A 19758-nucleotide genomic window follows, 5' to 3' on the forward strand; every position below is an offset into this window, starting at 1 on the left:
TGTTTGGCCACCAGCAAGAGATGACGTACATTTCATGGCATGTCATCTGTCCTGATGCCACCCCCTCCAAGCAGGGGCCCCCTCCCCACAGGTGCCACCCAGCCACACCACATGCCACCTGGCAGGATGGCCATTGCCGGGAGTCCCAATGCCCCAGGTTGATGGGCATCTACTCCTTGGCATATGTGGGGATATAATGGTGCAGGCATCAGCAGAGCGATCCCTGTGTGGTCAGGGGGCTACAAACAACAGAGTACATGGCAGCCTCACCACAACAGACTGGCTACCATGCTAGATATCAGGTGCAAATGAGCTAAGAAGTTGATTATTGTCGACAGCGCAGAAAGCAATATTGCACAGAGGATGGCAGAAACAAATGACTGTAGATAGCTCCCTAGTAAAAAAGAATTAGTTTATGTATCGTGAATAATAAAGTACATAATTCTGTAAGTATAATTTTCTTTTTCTGTATGGAACACATTATCGTATTTTACATTAATTTATTAGGGATAAATTGTTTCACTTAACAAGTATTTTACACTATGAGTAAGATTCTCAAACGAATTATGCTTGCTATGCAAAGTTCCACTGTATATTACATGGCGCAGCCCAAAAATACTCATATTGTTCCAATGTGGCCCACATAACCTAAAAGGATGGACACCGCTGCTCTATAGCAATACGTAAAATTGTTGTTTTGTTGATTACTCTCAAACGAGAGCCGACTTTGATGCACGGTCGCACGGTGTGTTACGTGGGACTCCAACCTGCACCATGGTATAGATGGTTTCAGAGAATCTATCCTGTCCTGAGGACCACCTTTTGTTAGGTGTTTGTGGATCTACAAAATGAATCTTTCATTCTGAAGCAGGATGTGTACTGTTTTGAAATTTCCAGACTTTTTTAGAGGGCGGGGGGGGGGGGGGGGGGGCGACTGTGTGCTGGTTCGGAACTCGTATCAGCAGGAACCTTGCCTTTCACAGGCAACAATGCTTGTAATGAACTACCCAGACATGCTCCTCTTGTACAATACCCTGCAAGGCACTTCTCGCTGAGAAATGTCTAACCTACAGACTAAGGATAGTATCAACAGTTAATTTTCCACTTGACAGTAGAGAGTGCACTGTTTTGACACAACTCAAGGAGCTGGTGCCACGCTTGGAACTGCTCTCACACCTGCTTGTAAGTGCCAAGCATCCTTCCTTGTTTCTTGCTGTCTGTTTACAGAATTATTTTAATTACCATTCAGGTTGTGTACGGCCATGGGAGCCAAGGATAATTTCTCATAGAATGAGTCAGTACATAGCTCATAGGATGATGATTAGAAAACTTATAAGCAAAAGAATTAATCGTTCACAAAAAATTGAGTATATGAACAAATAACGCATTACTGAGGAAGTTCTCGGCTACTGTGAGGAACACCTGTACAGAACAGGAGTGTGCCACAAGGAAACATTTAATCTTAGATTGCATACCAGAGGTTTATGACTTAATCTTCTCAGTTTCAGTGGAAGCCTACTGAAAAGGAAACCTGCTGAACTGTGCACACCTTCCTGCACAAAGCCTAAGGAAGTGTTATCCAAGTGTATACTTTTTTTTTTTTTTTTTCAATTTAGTGGTAACAGAATGAATGTTGCAGTTTGTTCTGAATTAATCAATATTGTCAGCAACAAAACCCATGATGGAATATATTTACGCGAATGGCAGAGTTAGAATTTTGAGAGACCTGTACTATGGCTTACACGAAGTTTGCAAACTTACAATGCACATCCAGTTTGACCACCATCTTCTGAAACAAGAATATTCTCAGCGAGTGCACAGATTTGCCCCTAAATATGTCATCATGCAACACAATACCTTGAAAGTGTTCAAAATAAACAGGCCTTCATATTTCAGTGCAGAGACATTGGAAATCATTCTTATAGTCAAGACAGCAGCATTCAGTTTATGCACAAGATCTTGAAGCTAATATTCCAAGAAGGCATGCCATCTCCTCTCCATCCTAATAATTTAAAATAGTTATTTGTCAACTGCCTGACCACCTCGCAACAGTAATAGTTCAGAATGAGATTTTAACTCTGCAGCAGAGTGTGCGCTGATATGAAACTTCCTGGCAGATTAAAACTGTGTGCCAGACCGAGACCCGAACTTGTGACCTTTGCCTTTCACGGGCAAGTGCTCTATCAACTGAGCTACCCAAGCATGACTCACACCCCGTCCTCACAGCTTTACTTCCACCAGTACTTTGTCTCCTACCTTCCAAACTTTAGGAGCCTAGCTTTTGAGTGACAATTTCAAACAACAAAGTCCATGAAACTTGTGGAAAAGAAAATGAAAGCTCCGTTATTGTGAAGTGATGGTTTTTATGAACTGTTTCATCAACTTTAGAGACAAGATCGTCAGTCAGAATGCTCGGGCGTCCCCTCTTCCCTTCATCATGAATGTTGGTTCGACCAGTTTTAAACTGAAAGCACCATTTCAGGACAGAAAATTCACTCTTTACATTGTTTCTGTACACTTTGCATGGTTCACAATAAATTTCTATAGGTTTTAGGTTTTTTGCCAACAAAAGCTGTATACAGACCGCAGCTCACAATTGGTGGAATTCTCAACTGCACCACACATTTCAAATTCCAATATCGAGGGGGGGGGAAAAAAAAAAAAAAAAAAAAAAAAAAAAAAAAAAAAAGAAAGAAAGAAAGAAAGAAAGAAAGAAAGAAAGAAAGAAAGAAACCAGACACGTCAAGACATTCCTGCTGTCACGGATGGATGCTGACTGAGATGCCGAGCAAACACACACCAAAATATATGCAATCGTTGCACGCCTAGCTGCATCAGACGGAAACGTTCCCTAGTTTCAGAATAGCCCTCGTATTTCCTGCAGTTGCCTCTTGTCATGGAAAATGTTCAAATGTGTGTGAATACCTAAGGGACCAAACTGCTGAGGTCATCGGTCCCTAAACTTACACACTACTTTAACTAACTTATGCTAAAAATAACGACATAGACCCATGCCCGACGGAGAACCCGAACATCAGGTGGGAGGGGCCGTGCAGTCCGTGACATGGAGCTTCAAACCACGTGGCCACTCTACAGGGCTCTTGTCATGGAAAAGCAACTTCCAAGAGTTTTGCATATTTACCTGACCAATAAAATTTTGATTTAACTTGCCTGGTATGTATTTATTTCAATTCTATTACACTAAACTCTTGCTAATCTGGCCTTCGGTAGACCAGCCTGTCAGTAATCCAACTCACATCCAAAATCAAAATGGCACATAACAATGAATTATTAAACACATTATGCTGAAACCCAAGGAGAAACTCAAAATTTCAGATAAGTTGAGCCAAGGTTTTAAAATAAACTTCAGATTCACTCAGTGATCCAAAACTTTCGCCTATGTGGCACCTGTACGTGCATGGAATGGCCAGATTAGTGAGTCTAGTGTAGATGATCTTCTGTGCTCACTCTCTGTTCATCTCCTTCTCCCCCTATCTCTGTCAACCCACTGCCCCCTACCCATCCAACACACTGTCCATCTCCTCCTGCCCATCTCCTCCTTCCTTCATATCTCCTGAACAATGTGTCATACAATAATATAGTTTTGTAAGTACATTCAGCAGTATATGTGCATACTCTGATCTGAAAGTGTTGTGAATAGAGTTTGTGGCAAAGAAGTAATAAAGGTAAATGTCATGGCGTGATGCCTGATGTGACAGTGTGGCAGTGATATTTTTCATGTCTGGTGCAAAGTGATATCAAAAGTTCGCTGTAACAACAGTTTTACTGCATGAACAGCAATAACATAGTAAGTGATAACTTTTTTTTCTGTTCACTGTTTTGTGGGCGTTGTCAATGTGAAAAAGTTTTGCAAAGGTTTGAAATTATGTGTAAAGTTTCTTGCAAGCCACTGAGTTCTTTCATTCCAAAATAGTGGATAGTGTGCAAAATAGTTATACATTATACAATGTGTACATTATGCAACAAATAGTGTGGAAGTATGGAATAAACACGCTGAAGATGGTATAAGCATATTCATAACTTTGAATCATATCACATAGCACATACCAACCATAAAAAGGATTTTCACTTTATGATATAGTTTGGAAGCAAAGAGTAAACCTTTTTCAGAGAATAAATGTGTTTCCCGAATTTCTGCAATGTTCTTCAAATCAGTGCATATCTTGTACTACACACATTCAAAAGTAGCCTATGTTCTTCCTCAGGGTTCAAGCTGTCTCCTTGCCAAATTTGATTGAAATTAGTTCAGTGAGCCAGTAATAATAAATGTCATGCATGATGCAGCAGTTTTTCACATATCTCTGTGTTTATCACATCAGATATCCCAAAGTGTGACATACTTCTATTAGTTTTGGAGTTTAGCATGTCAGACAGGCACACAGACAAAGAAAGTTAAATAGTAAAATTTTAAACCAAAATGTCTTTCTTTCTGTGATCCAGTTCTGATTAACTAAAGCATATACGGTGCCCCAAAAGACAAATAGACAGCCATGATGGTTTTACACACAGATTATTAGTATAGATTTTGCACAATTAAGACAGATCACTAACAGTTTAATTCTCATACTAGATGGGTGTAATATGTTGAGCACTTACATTCTGCCCTGATACATCTTTTTATTCTGTAAGCTTTCCATTCTCTTTGCATAATGCAGCATTTCGACCTGACTGATGACATTAAGCTGAAATTTGCAGTATTGTCAGTTGTGCAGTACTGTTACTGGGCTCTGATTGTCCTTCAGCTAATGATACAGTTCCCAATTTCTTCCACCAAAGGCTCTAGTGTTCCTGCTTAAGGGTGTCCTACCAATCAGCACACAATTTTCACATTCCACTGATTACATCAAAATGAAATGAACACAGTTGCTGAAAGTTTGCTATCAAATCCCTGTCTCTTTATATCTTTATTATGCTTAGATATGTCTTTAATTGATGATTAGTGTAACTGTTTTGATGGCATTTTAGACAGCTTTTTTGTTTCTGTCTTTGGCTTTTCTATTCACCGCTAGAGTAAGTGTGCAAATGTCTCACCCAGAGTGCACTAGACTACGGTAACATAAGTATCACCACCCAGCAGGAGTTTCACGAATGATAGAAGAAAAAGCAAGTGAAAAATACCCATTGTGCACGATATGTCCTATTACTTTAGTTTCCTTGCTTGCTGACTGCGACTAACATGCATTATTAGCAACTTTCTTTTCGTGGGGGTATTATACATGAGTTTAGTGAGTTTTAGTTTTTTGTGAATACCAGCTGCATTCCACAAATTTGAAAACTACACAATATGAATTCAATGTGCAATTTATCAGGTAAAATTTTGGAGCATGCAGTTAGGATGAAAGTGAAGGAACTTGGAGTGCCCGGATTGAATGTAAACATAAATAAAAAATAAAAACAGTTTGAGTGCATGAAACATTAAACATTTGAAGTTTAGACACAAAAATACCAAAAACTATAAGCATGCAATGAAGCTAACATACACTGCATTAAGTATCTCTCCAAAATGTGGCTTTTAGTATTATCTGTTGTGGTAAACTGTCAGGAAATGTGAAATTGCGGATAATAGGTTATCTACAGATTTTATTTTGGATTTAGCTTTTGATATTATTTAGTAGTTGGTTATGAAACGGAAAGAAGATACAGTATGTAACCATTTGGCTGGAGTGTGATATTGTGCCCCACCACTCTCCTGAAATCTTAGTTGTGGAGACAAGACTTATCTGTAGTGTAGCCTGAGGTCTAGGTTAGTTCCTATTGATGAATGTTCCCCAGTACAGAAACCACAAGTTGCACCTGGACCAGATCTCATCTTTTTAACCTAAATAAATATTGCTACATTAACAGGGAACAGGTCTGAATACCAGCTAACAATGAGTAAATGAATGCTCTAGAAGTATGGGATGAGACCATTGTTCCAATCCTCCAAGATCAAGGTCCTCAAGTGCTATGGACATGTACATTGCACCGCTTAGGTTTTCCTACAGTGCAATGGACATTTGTAGTATGAATCCCTAGCCGCTGACCTCACACTGCTTCAGATGGTTTACTTCCATAACTTGGTAAATAAAAATGTTTTGGTTATTTATCATACAACATATGAGCCTCATTGCATCCTATCACTTGCAATAAACCTCATTTTGACATTTTGAATTGTTTACGACATATGACTGTTATGACCACAAGGTTCATGATGCACAAGAAAGTGGATAGGTGTCTCTTGCATGCAGAATGAAATGAGATATCATTCTGTTCTCAATTTTAAATAAAATTTCGATATCTTATCTACATTTCACTTGCAATGTACGAGCTAAAATCAACCGTTCATAAAGTTTACGCAAAGCAAACTCTTTAAAATTGTGTGCAATGTTTTACCTTGATGCAGTGCACTATGTATGATGGCTAATGAAAAGAAATTCAGTTCTTTATGAAGTGATTATGTCAGTCTGTAAGATGTGAAAAATCAAGTTTTCTTCATCTAACAGTTTTTGAAAAATCAGATGAAAATTATTTCATATTGGTCAGAATGCCATCTCTCAGCACAGGCACCAGCATTTGGTGAGCAGTACAGGCATATCAAAAGCCACCCTCGGCACAGAATATAGAAAGTATGTATGCAGCAGCGAAAAGGATAATACTGATTTCAGTCAATGTAAAATTTTCATTATGATGATAAGAAAACTATTATTTCAATATTTATAGGAGAGGTGATGGAGTATGAAACTCCTATTAGGTCAACAAATAATCAGGGAGATCTTATTAGTTGTCACTTTTATATATGTAAAGTAGGAAGCAGAGAAAGGTAGCTTGAATGAGTGCAATATATCTGCAAGAAATGGGAAGGATAAGCACCAGTCTTTTGTGTAATGCTGCCAACAATAGAAATTTGCCCTGTGTTGTTGAAAGTTCACAAAAATGAGTTAAGTTGCTTATTCATGGAGGAATTAGGTATGGCAATTTTGTTTGACCAGGAATTGTATCACTACTCATTACAGTGCAAAACAACATAATGCAGCATACAAAGTCACATACCATGGTGTTACAACAATTACTACAGAATACTGTCCAACCACTCAAGTCATGTACGATATTTGCTCAGTCTTACAGTTATTGCCAAAAGAGGTCTGTCAACATAAGAGAAAGAAAAAGTGCTCAATATAATACATGATAAACAGATGAAAAAATATTTATTAATATGTCGTCAGTTTGCTGGGTTTTTAAGCTAAAATTGTTATCCAAATCATAAGTCAAATAACTGACTGAAAACAGCAGACATAATGATAAAACACAGTTTCAATCAATTCTGTGAAGTTTCTTGACAACTATATTTATTGCATTTATGATAGCCTGGTTTAAAATTTAAAATACTGCCCACTACTCTTTCTGAACATTTCATGGAATATTTATATGGACTTCATATAATTAACTAACTGTTGACTGATGTTTAAACCCATGCAGAAGAGGCAAAAAGAAGGAGGCTGACAGTGATATATAAACTGCATACAGAAAGCTGAATACCTGCTTGGTCTTGAACCCATGATTATGTGAAACACAGGCAGCCAGGAAGTTACATGTTAGACATCCCACATTTCAGAAACTAAAATATTCAATGTAGCAATTTTAAGTTAAGAAACCAACAACCAAATTGCAGCAAACATCTATAAAACTGGCGGGGGTACTTTTTTCGACAGCATTCACTCATTGGTATTAATTTAGATATCTGATATTTTTGTTGCTGTATTTTCTTCACATAAACAGTAACCATAAAATTCAACCATTTGCTGACAATAGTCTACTGCATTATTCTTCTGTTGCAAAAATTGGAAGACATTAACTTTGTAATGTGGTATGAAATGAAGGCTATACTTTAACACAAACATCTGTGCTTAGAAATCTTTCAAACCAACACTAAGAAAACTATCCATGAAGATGAAATGAGTTTTTAGAGCCACAGTACCCTAATATTACACAGCTGTAACTAATCATTGCGAGTAACACCAAATCAGCCCACATAATTTGGTTAGTCAAGCATGCTAGTGATAAATAACCATTTATTAGTTGATTGTTCATCTATAAAGCTACACATATAAACTCACTGTGGATCACCTTCAACTGGACGTCGATAACAAGGAGGTACATTTTCTTCGTACTTTGCCTTGGCAGTGATATTTCCCACTGACTTCATTCTTTCAACTTGACAGTCTTCCCACCTATCAAGTTTTAAATGTTTTATTTTTGAAATGTGAGCTCCTAGACTGCGGTGAATTCCTGCACAACGAGTACACACAAATATTCCGATGTTGTAAGATGCCCATTCTGGACCTGTAACAAAAAAATGTAAGAACTTAAAAATTGTTCATTTTTCCTGGAAATAGTTTGAATAACAGTGTTAGCTAAAACTATTGTATCTACATCTGCTTTTGAGATTAAAAACTTAGCTAGAATGAAGTGCAGCAGCATCTTTCATAAATCACACTTCTGTGAGTTAGAGATGAAATAGGAGCTCAAGTGAAACTCAATAAACAAAAATAATATCTGTTTCAAGGAAAGTTCTAGCAGGATTTAAATAATTTACAATGTAAATAATGTACTACTAAATTATTTACAAAAAATGTATCTAATAACATGTGAGTACTGGAAGTCACTACAAGACAAAGGTTAGGAACCTCATACCATTAAGACCTATATGTCCAATACTATCATAGGATACTAGATCCCTCACCCTTTTAACCAGCACATAGCGATGAAAATGACAAGGACCATCAGTGTGGGAGGGGAGTAGAGATGCTGATATCCTCACCTTTCACCTCCTGCCTGATAATGTCAGAGACGAAACCAGCTAGTGTTGATACAGGTGAGCAGAATGGCCCTGGGTGATCCAATGGTTGCAGTGTGTAGCTTGGGACCACACATGGATGGATGGGTGCTGGGAAAGTCAGGATGGTAGGCAGAGTTACATTTTCTTTGACACCCATTATCTCTCCATCATACCTTTCATGGCCCACTGTGGTTCACATTATAGTCTGAGATTGCACCACCACCACTGCAAAGGCATTGGTGTGGGAATCAGTGGGGGCAGATTGGCCTACATGCTCTGGCAAAACTATACATGTCTCAGATACCTTGTGTTCATTTGTTGCTGATTGGTCAAGGTGGGGACACTGTATGTGATAGATGTCATGGGCATAACTGGATCCTATAACACACCAGCCACTCCCATCCTGCCACAACTTTGAAAATATGGCGGCCGCAGAAACTGGTAACGATGTATTGAAGCCACTCCACGACTCAGCTGGTGGTGTCAGCCCAGACTTGGGAGCTTGTGTGACAGTAAGGTGCCTGTTAGTAGGAGCTGTGGGCTCACAATGTCTATAGGTATCAAGGAAGCTGGTGATGGCATCCTCAGATGACTTGGTTTGTACAGGGTTCCACTCAGAGTCTTAAGTGTGATTTACCATGCCCCCCCCCTCCTCCCATCTTTGAATTAAGTGCTTCGTGAAAGGGAGCATGGCCATATGTTCTGTGCCACTGTGTTGGCAGAACTCATGTCTATAAGCCTGGAGGTCATTGCAAAAACTGAGACCAATGCCCAGATTATGGCTGTTGCAGAGTTTGCTGCACAAGCATGCCTTTTATTAAAACTTAGAGGGTGTGTAAACCATATGTAACCACACTGCTCTTTGAATAGGACTGACAAAAGCTAGATGATATCTCCCATGGTTGCTCAAGTTTATGCCAAGGTGAGAAACAATGTGCCACAGTCGTGTTCGGCACAGTGTGACAGGACCTTCTGTCTGGTCGATTCTGGACCTCTTTCACAAGCTAGTGCCTTCATTCTGGAATTCTGGACATCTAGTGCCATGTGTGAAGAAACTAGAGAATATGGAGCAGAGTAATGGCCTTCTTCTTCTTCTTCTTCTTCTTCTTTTTCTTGTTTCATCAGTGGAATGACACCATTCACAGTACTGAAGTGATGATGTAAAAGAATATTTGTACTGTAGAGTGGTGCCTTGTTGTAGCTGCTATGAACACACTTGTTGGATAAACGACATTATCCTATAGATAACTGGTTCCTGCCTTGTGGCTCAGCCTACCTCATTTTTCATGACTGGGAGTTAGTCTACAGTTTGGTGTAGTTGCCATCATGTGTAAAGCACTAAGCCTCACAAAAGTCGAACTCTTTGTTGTGGTCCACTGGTAGAAGGGATAGGATGTCTGCACTTACACAATGTGTGTTGGACCTGTAATGAATATTGTAATAGCTAATGTACAGGGCCCATCATTGGTGGCCCTATGCTGCTCATCTGGGGAGCTTATTCATGGTGATCAAACAGAATAAGCAGTGGATTATTTTCCATGATTAAGTGGAACTTTGCATTATAGAGACACAAGTGACTTTTTAACTCCTGTGAATGATTGGCAGTGCCTCTTATTCAATCTGGAATTAATTACACTGTGCATCTGTTGAGATGTTCTAATAAAAACATGATTGATTGTTCTGTACCATTTGCATTTATATGCAACAGCATGACCCTGATGCTGCGCTATGTGCACTAGTTGCTAGAGTGACGCACTTAATGGTTGGAAATGTTTCCAGGTGTGGTGCTGACTGCGTACATTCTTTTTAGTCACAGGAATGCTTGTTGATATGGATGATGCATGATATATTTGCCATAATAGTTTAGTTTACTGAGAAACAATTGTAAGTCTTTTCTGTTCCTCAAAACTGACAGATTGTCTAAGGCAGCTACATGTTTCACCATGGGCATGAACCATTTTTAAGTAAGATGTGTCCTAGGTAGTAAGTGAACTTGTGAAACTGATAGTTTAACCAATGTTCAGCCGGTGGTCAAACAACTCTTATTCCCATGTAGGCCTCGGTACCACATCATCATCTAAATAATTAGTACAATTAAGAATGTCCTGAATAAAACAATTAAGATACCTTTGGAATATAGCAAGCAAAATTGCTACTCCCAGAAGCAAATGACCGTATTTATACATCATCCACAAAATTGATTTTGGAGAATACTGGCCCTGAAATAACTTTGCAAGCACCTCCTCTGGTTATGATAATGAATAAAGATCAATAAGATTAGTTTATGTGCACATCAACACTTTAAAATCATCACATATATGGACTGACCTGTTAGGTTTTTTCAATAGTAACCATTGATGTCACCCAGTAGCTAGCCAATATGGGTGTGATAACCTCCATTTCCTACAATTTTTATAGATCTGTTTGAGCCCCTCCATGCACTGCACATGGGATCAGGCACACTTGGTAGAAGCACTGCTAACCTTAAGGTTTTAATAATATCTTTTCCTCACAAGAGTGTGTTCAAACAACTGCATACGACTAGTGTAAAATTTTTCCAAATCACTTAAATGGGGTTACTGCACGCACACACTGATGTTGCTTGGTCATTGATTTGGAACTCTAATAAACTGAAACCATATAGTCCAAATATGTTAGTTGCTGTTGGTAACTACCAGCAGTGTAAGTATGCTTGCTTATTTGTAGGACCTCATCAAGTGATGGGCCTGAAGATGCTGCTGCTTTCACATTAACTTGTTTAACTGGTGTCAACCTGACAATATAATCATAAATTATATATTGTGCATAAGACACATTGCAAGATTCACACATGAAATTATAATGGCTGTAAGTCTTGCAAACAGGAATGAGCAAGAGGAAGGGAGGAAGATTTGAGTTTAACACCCTGTTGACAACGAGGTCATTAGAGATGGAGCACAAGTTTGAACTGAACAAGGAAATGGGTTGTGTCCTTTCACAGGAACTTCCCTGGATTTTGCCTTATTTGATTTAGGAAAATCACTAAAAACCTACATCTGAAGGGCTGGATGGGACTTTGAACCACCATCCTCCTGAATGCGAGTCTGGTGTGCTAACCATAGTGCTGCCTCACTCAGTCAGCAAGAGGCTGTAAATTGTGAAACAATATGTGTAAAAGGCTACAAGGAGTAAGCAATATAGCACACTGACAAACTGGATCAGAAATCGCACTTGCAATACAAGACAGTATGAAATGCCACAAATGGTTTCTTTGATTTGTTGAGGACAGCAAATGGGGAAATGTTACTGACACTATATGACGATCTCTGTTGATTTATTATGGCCTGGTGATATTGGCTGGTAAGTACTTTTCAATTCAATAAACTTTACCAACAGCCGTACACTTTAAGATATTTTATTTTATTGCAAAAGCAACCAGTTTCGGCAATTCATTTTGCCATCTTCAGGCTCCTGCATAATAAAAGAGTATACATGTAGTAATATCATTTTTAAGCTTAAGCGGTATTATTATTACCTGTCACTTCTCGTAAACTGGATTTTTTCTCCCTTATATTACTACAGGTATACTCTTACTATGCAGGGACCTGAAGATGGCAAAATGAATCGCGGAAACTGGTTGCTTTCTGAATAAAATAAAATATCTAAAAGTATACGGCTGTTGGTAAAGTTTCTTGAATTGAAAACTATCTGATGATGTTCCTTGTCACCAATTTTCTATAATTCATGACAGAAACACTTGCATTTAGTAACCTGTGAAGAGCACCAAAGCTGCATAAATCACAGGCTGAAATAATCAAATCATGGTAGCACAAAATGCAGATCTCAGGTAGACAAGCCAGCAAGTGTTAGCCAGGTACTGCCCTAAGCAAGTGGTTTTAAATTTTCCTGCAGCTCTGCAAGCCACCCCTTACTTTCCGTATTTGAAACCTTCAATTGTGTGTCATTATAGCTCCAGGCCCTGATGGAGTTCCTGTCAGATTCTACATTGAATTTGTGGGTGAGTTATCCCCTCTTCTAGCTACAATCTATTGTATATCGCTTGAACACAAAACTGTGCTCAGTTCTTGGAAAATGCCACTGGTCACACCCGTCTACAACAAGGCTAGATCGGAAATACAGAAGCGTCCGTTCCCGCCCATCTGCTTTGATCCATGACGTCACAAATATGGCGGAAACGACCATAAACCACGATTCCAATATGGCACACATATTTGCTTTGGATCAAGGCAACCAGGCATATGTAGTACTTCTTGATTTCCAAAAAGCATTTGACTCAGTACCACGCCTACACTTACTGTCAAAAGTATGACCATATGGAATACCAATTTAAATTTGTAACTGAATTGAGGACTTTTTGGTAGGGAGGAAACAGCGTGTTATCTTGGATGGAGAGTCATTGTCAGAAGTAGTTAACTAACTTTGGGTGTGCCCCAGGAAAGTGTGTTGGGACCCTTGCTGTTCATGTTGCATTTTAGTGATCTTGCAGACAATATTAATGGTAAAATCAGGTTTCTTTGCAGATAATGTAGCTGTCTATAATGAAGCTGCATAAATATTCAGTCAGATCTTGATAAGATTTCACTGTGGTACAGAGATTGTCAACTTGCTCTAAATGTTCAGAAATGTAAAATTTTGCATTTCACAAAATGAAAAAAGTAGTATCCTCTGACTGTAACCTCAATGAGACACTGTTGGAATCACCCAACTCGTACAAATACCTTGGTGTAACACTTTGTAGGGACATGAAATGGAATGATTACATAGGCTCAGTCATGGGTAAAGCAGATGGTAGACTTCAGTTTATTGGTAGAATACTAGGGAAGTGCAATCAATCTATAAAGGAGATTGCTTACAAATCACTCAGGTGACCAGTTCTGGAATATTGCTCAAGTGTGTGGGACTCATACAATATAGGACTGACAGGGGTATTGATCGAATACAGAGATGGGCACGATGAATGGTCACAGATTTGTTTACTCCATGGGAATGTGTGACAGACATACTGAAGGAACTGAATTTGAAGACTCTTGAAGATAGACGTAAACCATCCGGAGAAAGTCTACCAAAATTTCAAGAACTAGCTTTAAATAATAACTCTAGAAATATACCAAAACAACCTACATATCACTCACATAGGGAAGAATCATGAGGATAAGATTAGAATAATTCCTGCATGTGCAGAGGCATTCACTCATACTTCTCATGCTCCATATGTGAATAGGACGTATTCTCTGCCATCCACCTCAGGGCGTTTTGCAGAGTGCAGACGTGGATATAGATCAGTAGGATAAATGATAAGCAAAACCAAGACATCGAATGCCAAGTCTATAGCAACAAGAGACAAGTTCATAAGTGTAATCCAAAATAAGAGCACCAGGTCATTGTACTGGAACTATACTGGCACAAATCAAAAATTTCACATAGGCCTATACAGAATTTTGAAGGTGTGCACTCAGATACTGCTAAGGTTTAAGCCTCAGAATTGACACTGGCATTGTAGGAAACTAATATGCAACAATGATGAGCTCCGATAATAATGTATTTTCTTTTTTATAAGTATTTCACTAAAAGTTCATAGTCTTATTTGATGACTTTGTTACGTCTATTCTTTGTATCCTACCTGCTAGGTACACTTCTTTAGCTAGACCTCTTCTGTTTAATGATTCTCAGTTATTTAATAGAATTTTATAGTCAACACTACTGAAAGCCTTAGAGAGATCTAACAATATGCCTGTGATATACTTATCCTTCCCACAAGCATCTACATCACTACTCTGCAATTCACATTTAAGTGCTTGGCAGAGGGTTCATCAAACCACAATCATACTATCTCTCTACCATTCCACTCCCTAACAGCGCGCAGGAAAAACAAACACCTAAACCTTTCTGTTCGAGCTCTGATTTCTCATATTTTATTTTGATGATCATTCCTACCTGTGTAGGATGGGCTCAACAAAATATTTTCGCATTCCGAAAAGAAAGTTGGTGACTGAAATTTCGTAAAAAGATCTCGCCGCGACGAAAAACTTCTTTGCTGTAATGACTTCCATCCCAATTCGCGTATCATATCAGCCACACTCTCTCCCCTATTACGTGATAATACAAAACGAGCTGCCATTTTTTGCACCCTTTCGATGTCCTCCGTCAATCCCACCTGCTAAGAATCCCACACCGTGCAGCAATATTCTAACAGAGAACGAACGAGTGTAGTGTAATCTGTCTCTTTAGTGGACTTGTTGAATCTTCTAAGTGTCCTGCCAATGAAACGTAACCTTTGGCTCCCCTTCCCCACAATATTATCTATGTGGTCTTTCCAACTGAAGTTGTTCGTAATTTTAACACCCAGGTACTTAGTTGAATTTACAGCCTTGAGAATAGTACTATTTATCGAGTAATCGAATTCCAACGGATTTATTTTGGAACTCATGTGGATCACCTCACACTTTTCGTTATTTAGCGTCAACTGCCACCTGCCACACCACACAGCAATATTTTCTAAATTACTTTGCAACTGATACTGGTCTTCAGATGACCTTACTAGATGGTAAATTACAGCATCATCTGTGAACAACCTAAGAGAACTGCTCAGATTGTCACCCAGGTCATTTATATAGATCAGGAACGGCAGAGGTCCCAGGACGCTTCCCTGGGGAACACCTGATATCACTTCAGTTTTACTCGATGATTTGCTGTCTATTACTATGAACTGCGACCTTCCCAACAGGAATTCACGAATCCAGTCGCACAACCGAGACGATACCCCATAGGGCCGCAGCTTGATTAGAAGTCGCTTGTGAGGAACGGTGTCAAAAGCTTTCTGGAAATCCAGAAATACGGAATCAACTTGAGATCCCCCGTCGATAGCGGTCATTACTTCATGCGAATAAAGAGCTAGTTGCGCTGCACAAGAGCGATGCTCTCTGAAACCATGCTGATTACGTATCAATAGATCATTTCCTTCGAGGTAATTCATAATGTTTGAATACAGCATATGCTCCAAAACCCTACTGCAAACCGACGTCAATGATACAGGTATGTAGTTAGATGGATTACTCCTACTACCCTTCTTAAACACTGGTGCGACCTGCGCAATTTTCCAATCTGTAGGTACAGATCTATCGGTGAGCGAGCGGTTGTATATGAGTGCTAAGTAGGGAGCTATTGTATCAGTGTAATCTGAAAGGAACCTAATCGGTATACAATCTGGACCTGAAGAATTGCCCGTATCAAGCGATTTGAGTTGCTTCGCAACCCAAACTCATGCTAGCAGCTGTTCGTGTTTCAAATTCTGGAATATTCCATTCGTCTTTCTTGGTGAAGGAATTTCGGAAAACTGCGTTCAATAACTCCGCTTTAGCGGCACAGTCGTTGGTAACAGTACCATCGGCACTGCGCAGCGAAGGTATTGACTGCGTCTTGCCGCTTGTGTACTTTACATACGACCAGAATTTCTTCGGATTTTCTACCAAATTTCGAGACAATGTTTTGTTGTGGAACCTATTAAAGGCATCTCGCATTGAAGTCCGTGCCAAATTTTGCGCGTCTGTAAATTTTAGCCAATCTTCGGGATTTCGCGTCCTTCTGAACTTTGCAAGCTTTTTCCGTTGTCTCTGCAACAGCGTTCGGACCTGTTTTGTGTGCCACGGGGGATCCGTTCCATCTCTTACCAATTTATGAGGTATGAATATCTCAATTGCTGTTGCTACTATATCTTTGAATTTGAGCCACATCTCGTCTACATTTTCATAGACAGTTCGGAAGGCATGGAGATTGTCTCTTAGGAAGGCTTCTAGTGACACTTTATCCGCTTTTTTAAATAAAATTATTTTGCGTTTGTTTCTGGTGGATTTGGAAGAAATGGTATTGAGCCTAGCTACAATGACCTTGTGATCACTAATCCCTGTATCAGTCATGATGCTCTCTATCAGCTCTGGATTGTTTGTGGCCAAGAGGTCAAGTGTGTTTTCGCAACCATTTACAATTCGCGTGGGTTCGTGGACTAACTGCTCGAAATAATTTTCAGAGAAAGCATTCAGGACAATCTCGGAAGATGTTTTCTGCCTACCACCGGTTTTGAACAAGCATTTTTGCCAACATATCAAGGGAAGGTTGAAGTCCCCACCAAATATAACTGTATGAGTGGGGTATTTATTTGTTACAAGACTCAAACTTTCTCTGAACTGTTCCGCAACTATATCATCGGAGTCTGGGAGTCGGTAGAAGGAGCCAATTATTAACTTAGTTTGGCTGTTAAGTATAACCTCCACCCATACCAATTCGCACGGAGTATCTACTTCTACTTCACTACAAGATAAACCACTACTGACAGACACAAACACTCCACCACCAATTCTGCCTAATCTATCTTTCCTGAACACCGCCTGAGATGTCGTAAAAATTTCTGCAGAACTTATTTCAGGCTCTAGCCAGCTTTCTGTACCTATAACGATTTCAGCTTCTGTGCTATTAGCACTTGAAGCACAGGGACTTTCCCAGCACAATTACAACAATTTACAACTACAATTCCGACTGTTCCTTGATCCAAGCATGCCCTGTATTTACCATGCACCCTTTGAGATCGCAGCCCACCCTGTACTTTCCCGAGGCCTTCTAACCTAAAAAACTGCCCAGTCCACGCCACACAGTCTCCGCTACCCGTGTAGCTGCCAGCTGAGTGTAGTGAACTCCTGATTTATTCAGTGGAACCCAAAACCCCACCACCCTATGGCACAAGTCAAGGAATCTGCAGCCAACACAGTAGCAAAACTGTCTGAGCCTCTGATTCAGACCCTTCACCCAGTTCTGCACCAAAGGTCCGCAGTCGGTTCTGTCGACGATGCTTCAGATGGTGAGCTCCGCCTTCATCTTGTAAGCAATACCGGCAGCCTTCACCAAATCAGATAGCCGCTGGAATCCAGAGAGAATTTCCTCAGATCAAAAGCGACACACATCGCAGAGAAAGTAGTGATGCTGGATGCTACGGTACGGAGTGAAGTCAACATCCTACCTCATTCAAAATGTATTCCACTGAGTTCAGATTGGGATTCTGGACAGTCCACTTCATTTCAGGAATGTTATTGTTCATAAACCTCTGCCTCATCAATGCTGCTTCATGACAGGGTTGCCATGCTGATACAAACAACTGTCATCTCTGAACTGCTCCTTTGCTGTACACAGTTCACAATGCTTTAAAATATGTTCATATTTTTCTGCATTTAGCGTTTTATTAAGCACAATTGGAGGACCACACCGCAACCACAAAAAACATCCCCATACCATAATGTTGGCACTTAACTTGATGGCATGCAACATTCTGCATACATTCGCCAAACACAAACCCTTCTATCAGACTTTCCTATTACATAGCATTATTCATCACTACAAATCATTCATTTCAAGTCATCTGCTGTCCACTTCAAGCACCATTTAGACTTGGCTACAGAAATGTGTGGCTTATCAGGAGCTGCTCAACCATTATACCCCATTCTTTTTAACCCCGTATGCACAGTCATGATGTTATCTGGACTGTTGGTAGCATTTTGGAACCCGTGATGTTTCCTTGCACTAATTTAATGTGACTTTTTACAACCACTTTTCACAATGCTCTGCAGTCACTGTCAGTAAGTACATAAGGTCCGTTGGTGATGGTTTAGTTGCTTGACACATTTCTCATAATAAAGACATGTTTAAATATCCTAGTACCAATGCTTGGGCACCAGACTTCAGTAGGAACAGAAGACCAAGTGCTGTAATGAAGATAGCTTGCTGGAACGGCAGTGTTTAAGCACATGCTCCTGCACCTACACTTTTATATTCGTCGGTTACAATCCAGCAATAACTTGGGCAATGACAAAATCTTCTAATCAATTCATGAGGAACTGCAGAAAATGCTGGAAAGTGAAGACTCCACAGGTAGCCTGATTACGGGGGTTGTGACATGCGAACTACTACTAAATATTTTCTTGGTTTCATAAAACTTCGTAAGCACCAGATAGTATCATTTTCCTCTTTTCTATTAGCAGGAGTAGGTGATAGCATAAAGACAAGTAAAAACGCATTACTCACCACACCCGGGAGTTTCGTGAACATATAGAACATAATATGAAACACGATTATAAGCATAGTCGTACACGTCCAGTAAAGAAGAGTGTCCTGTCATATGCACTGACTGTTCACAGCACGGATGAAGAAACGTTTAATACTTAAACTTCTGGTTACAAAACGTTTATAAAATTATTACGGGTAACTTAACATGGTACAGTATCATTTCCGCTTTTAACTCGTAGCACTAACAACTCGTACATCTCTAAATGTGCGTACCTTTACTCCCACAGTCAACGCATTCACCATTTCCTGGTCGTTTCAGTAGCTCTAGAAGCAACTTCTCATTTCTATCCGCCATAACCACTTTTCCGTGTTTACTAAACACTGCCAACGACTACCATTGAAACATACAATTCTGCACGAATCTTTGCTTACGAGTCGATTCGAAACAATCGAAAACATCTTTCGCAACAAATTTCGCGTGCAGGCCACTAGGCTAGTCTGCAACCACATTGTGTCGCTACAATTGGCTGCGTACACTAAATCTGTAGACCAGAAAATTACACATACCTTGAATTTGCAGCTTTGAGCAAAACTGATCAGATCTGGGGGCGCAGATCATAACTGTACAGGCAAATCATAGCTTGTAGACTAGAAATAGCCGCAAATCTGGCGCACGAAACCCGCTTTAGTGAGCTGTACGATCGGTTTTGTGTTTATCGTCTTCTCGTGTCCACTGTTTTCTAAATGGCTGTTAAAGTAGGAAGCTTTGTTACCAGTATTGTGGGAAACGTATTCACTGGGGGGGGGGGGGGGGGGGAGAACAGAAGAGGCTCCGTTCTGGAACTGCACAGTATGCGACAGGAACATTTTCACTA

General features: G+C 39.7%; 1 protein-coding gene across 3 annotated transcripts in view; it reads right to left on the minus strand.

Annotated features, from left to right (window-relative positions):
• The window catches only part of LOC126355998 (arf-GAP with dual PH domain-containing protein 1-like), a 127390-nt gene extending 108108 nt beyond the window's left edge, over positions 1-19282 (minus strand). The window contains exons 1-2 of one of the 3 annotated variants that reach the window (XM_050006632.1): positions 19157-19282; positions 8115-8340 (exon numbers count right to left, since the gene is read on the minus strand). In XM_050006632.1, the coding sequence (XP_049862589.1) occupies positions 8115-8340; positions 19157-19238 (308 nt within the window). In that variant the 5' untranslated portion in view covers positions 19239-19282. Of the gene's footprint in view, positions 1-8114; positions 8341-19156 lie in introns of those variants that run through there. The other 2 variants (XM_050006631.1, XM_050006633.1) reach the window with 2 other exon arrangements.
• Between the last annotated feature and the right edge of the window lie 476 nt (positions 19283-19758).

Source organism: Schistocerca gregaria, chromosome 3 (genome assembly GCF_023897955.1).
Source record: "Schistocerca gregaria isolate iqSchGreg1 chromosome 3, iqSchGreg1.2, whole genome shotgun sequence".
NCBI lineage: Eukaryota > Metazoa > Arthropoda > Insecta > Orthoptera > Acrididae > Schistocerca > Schistocerca gregaria.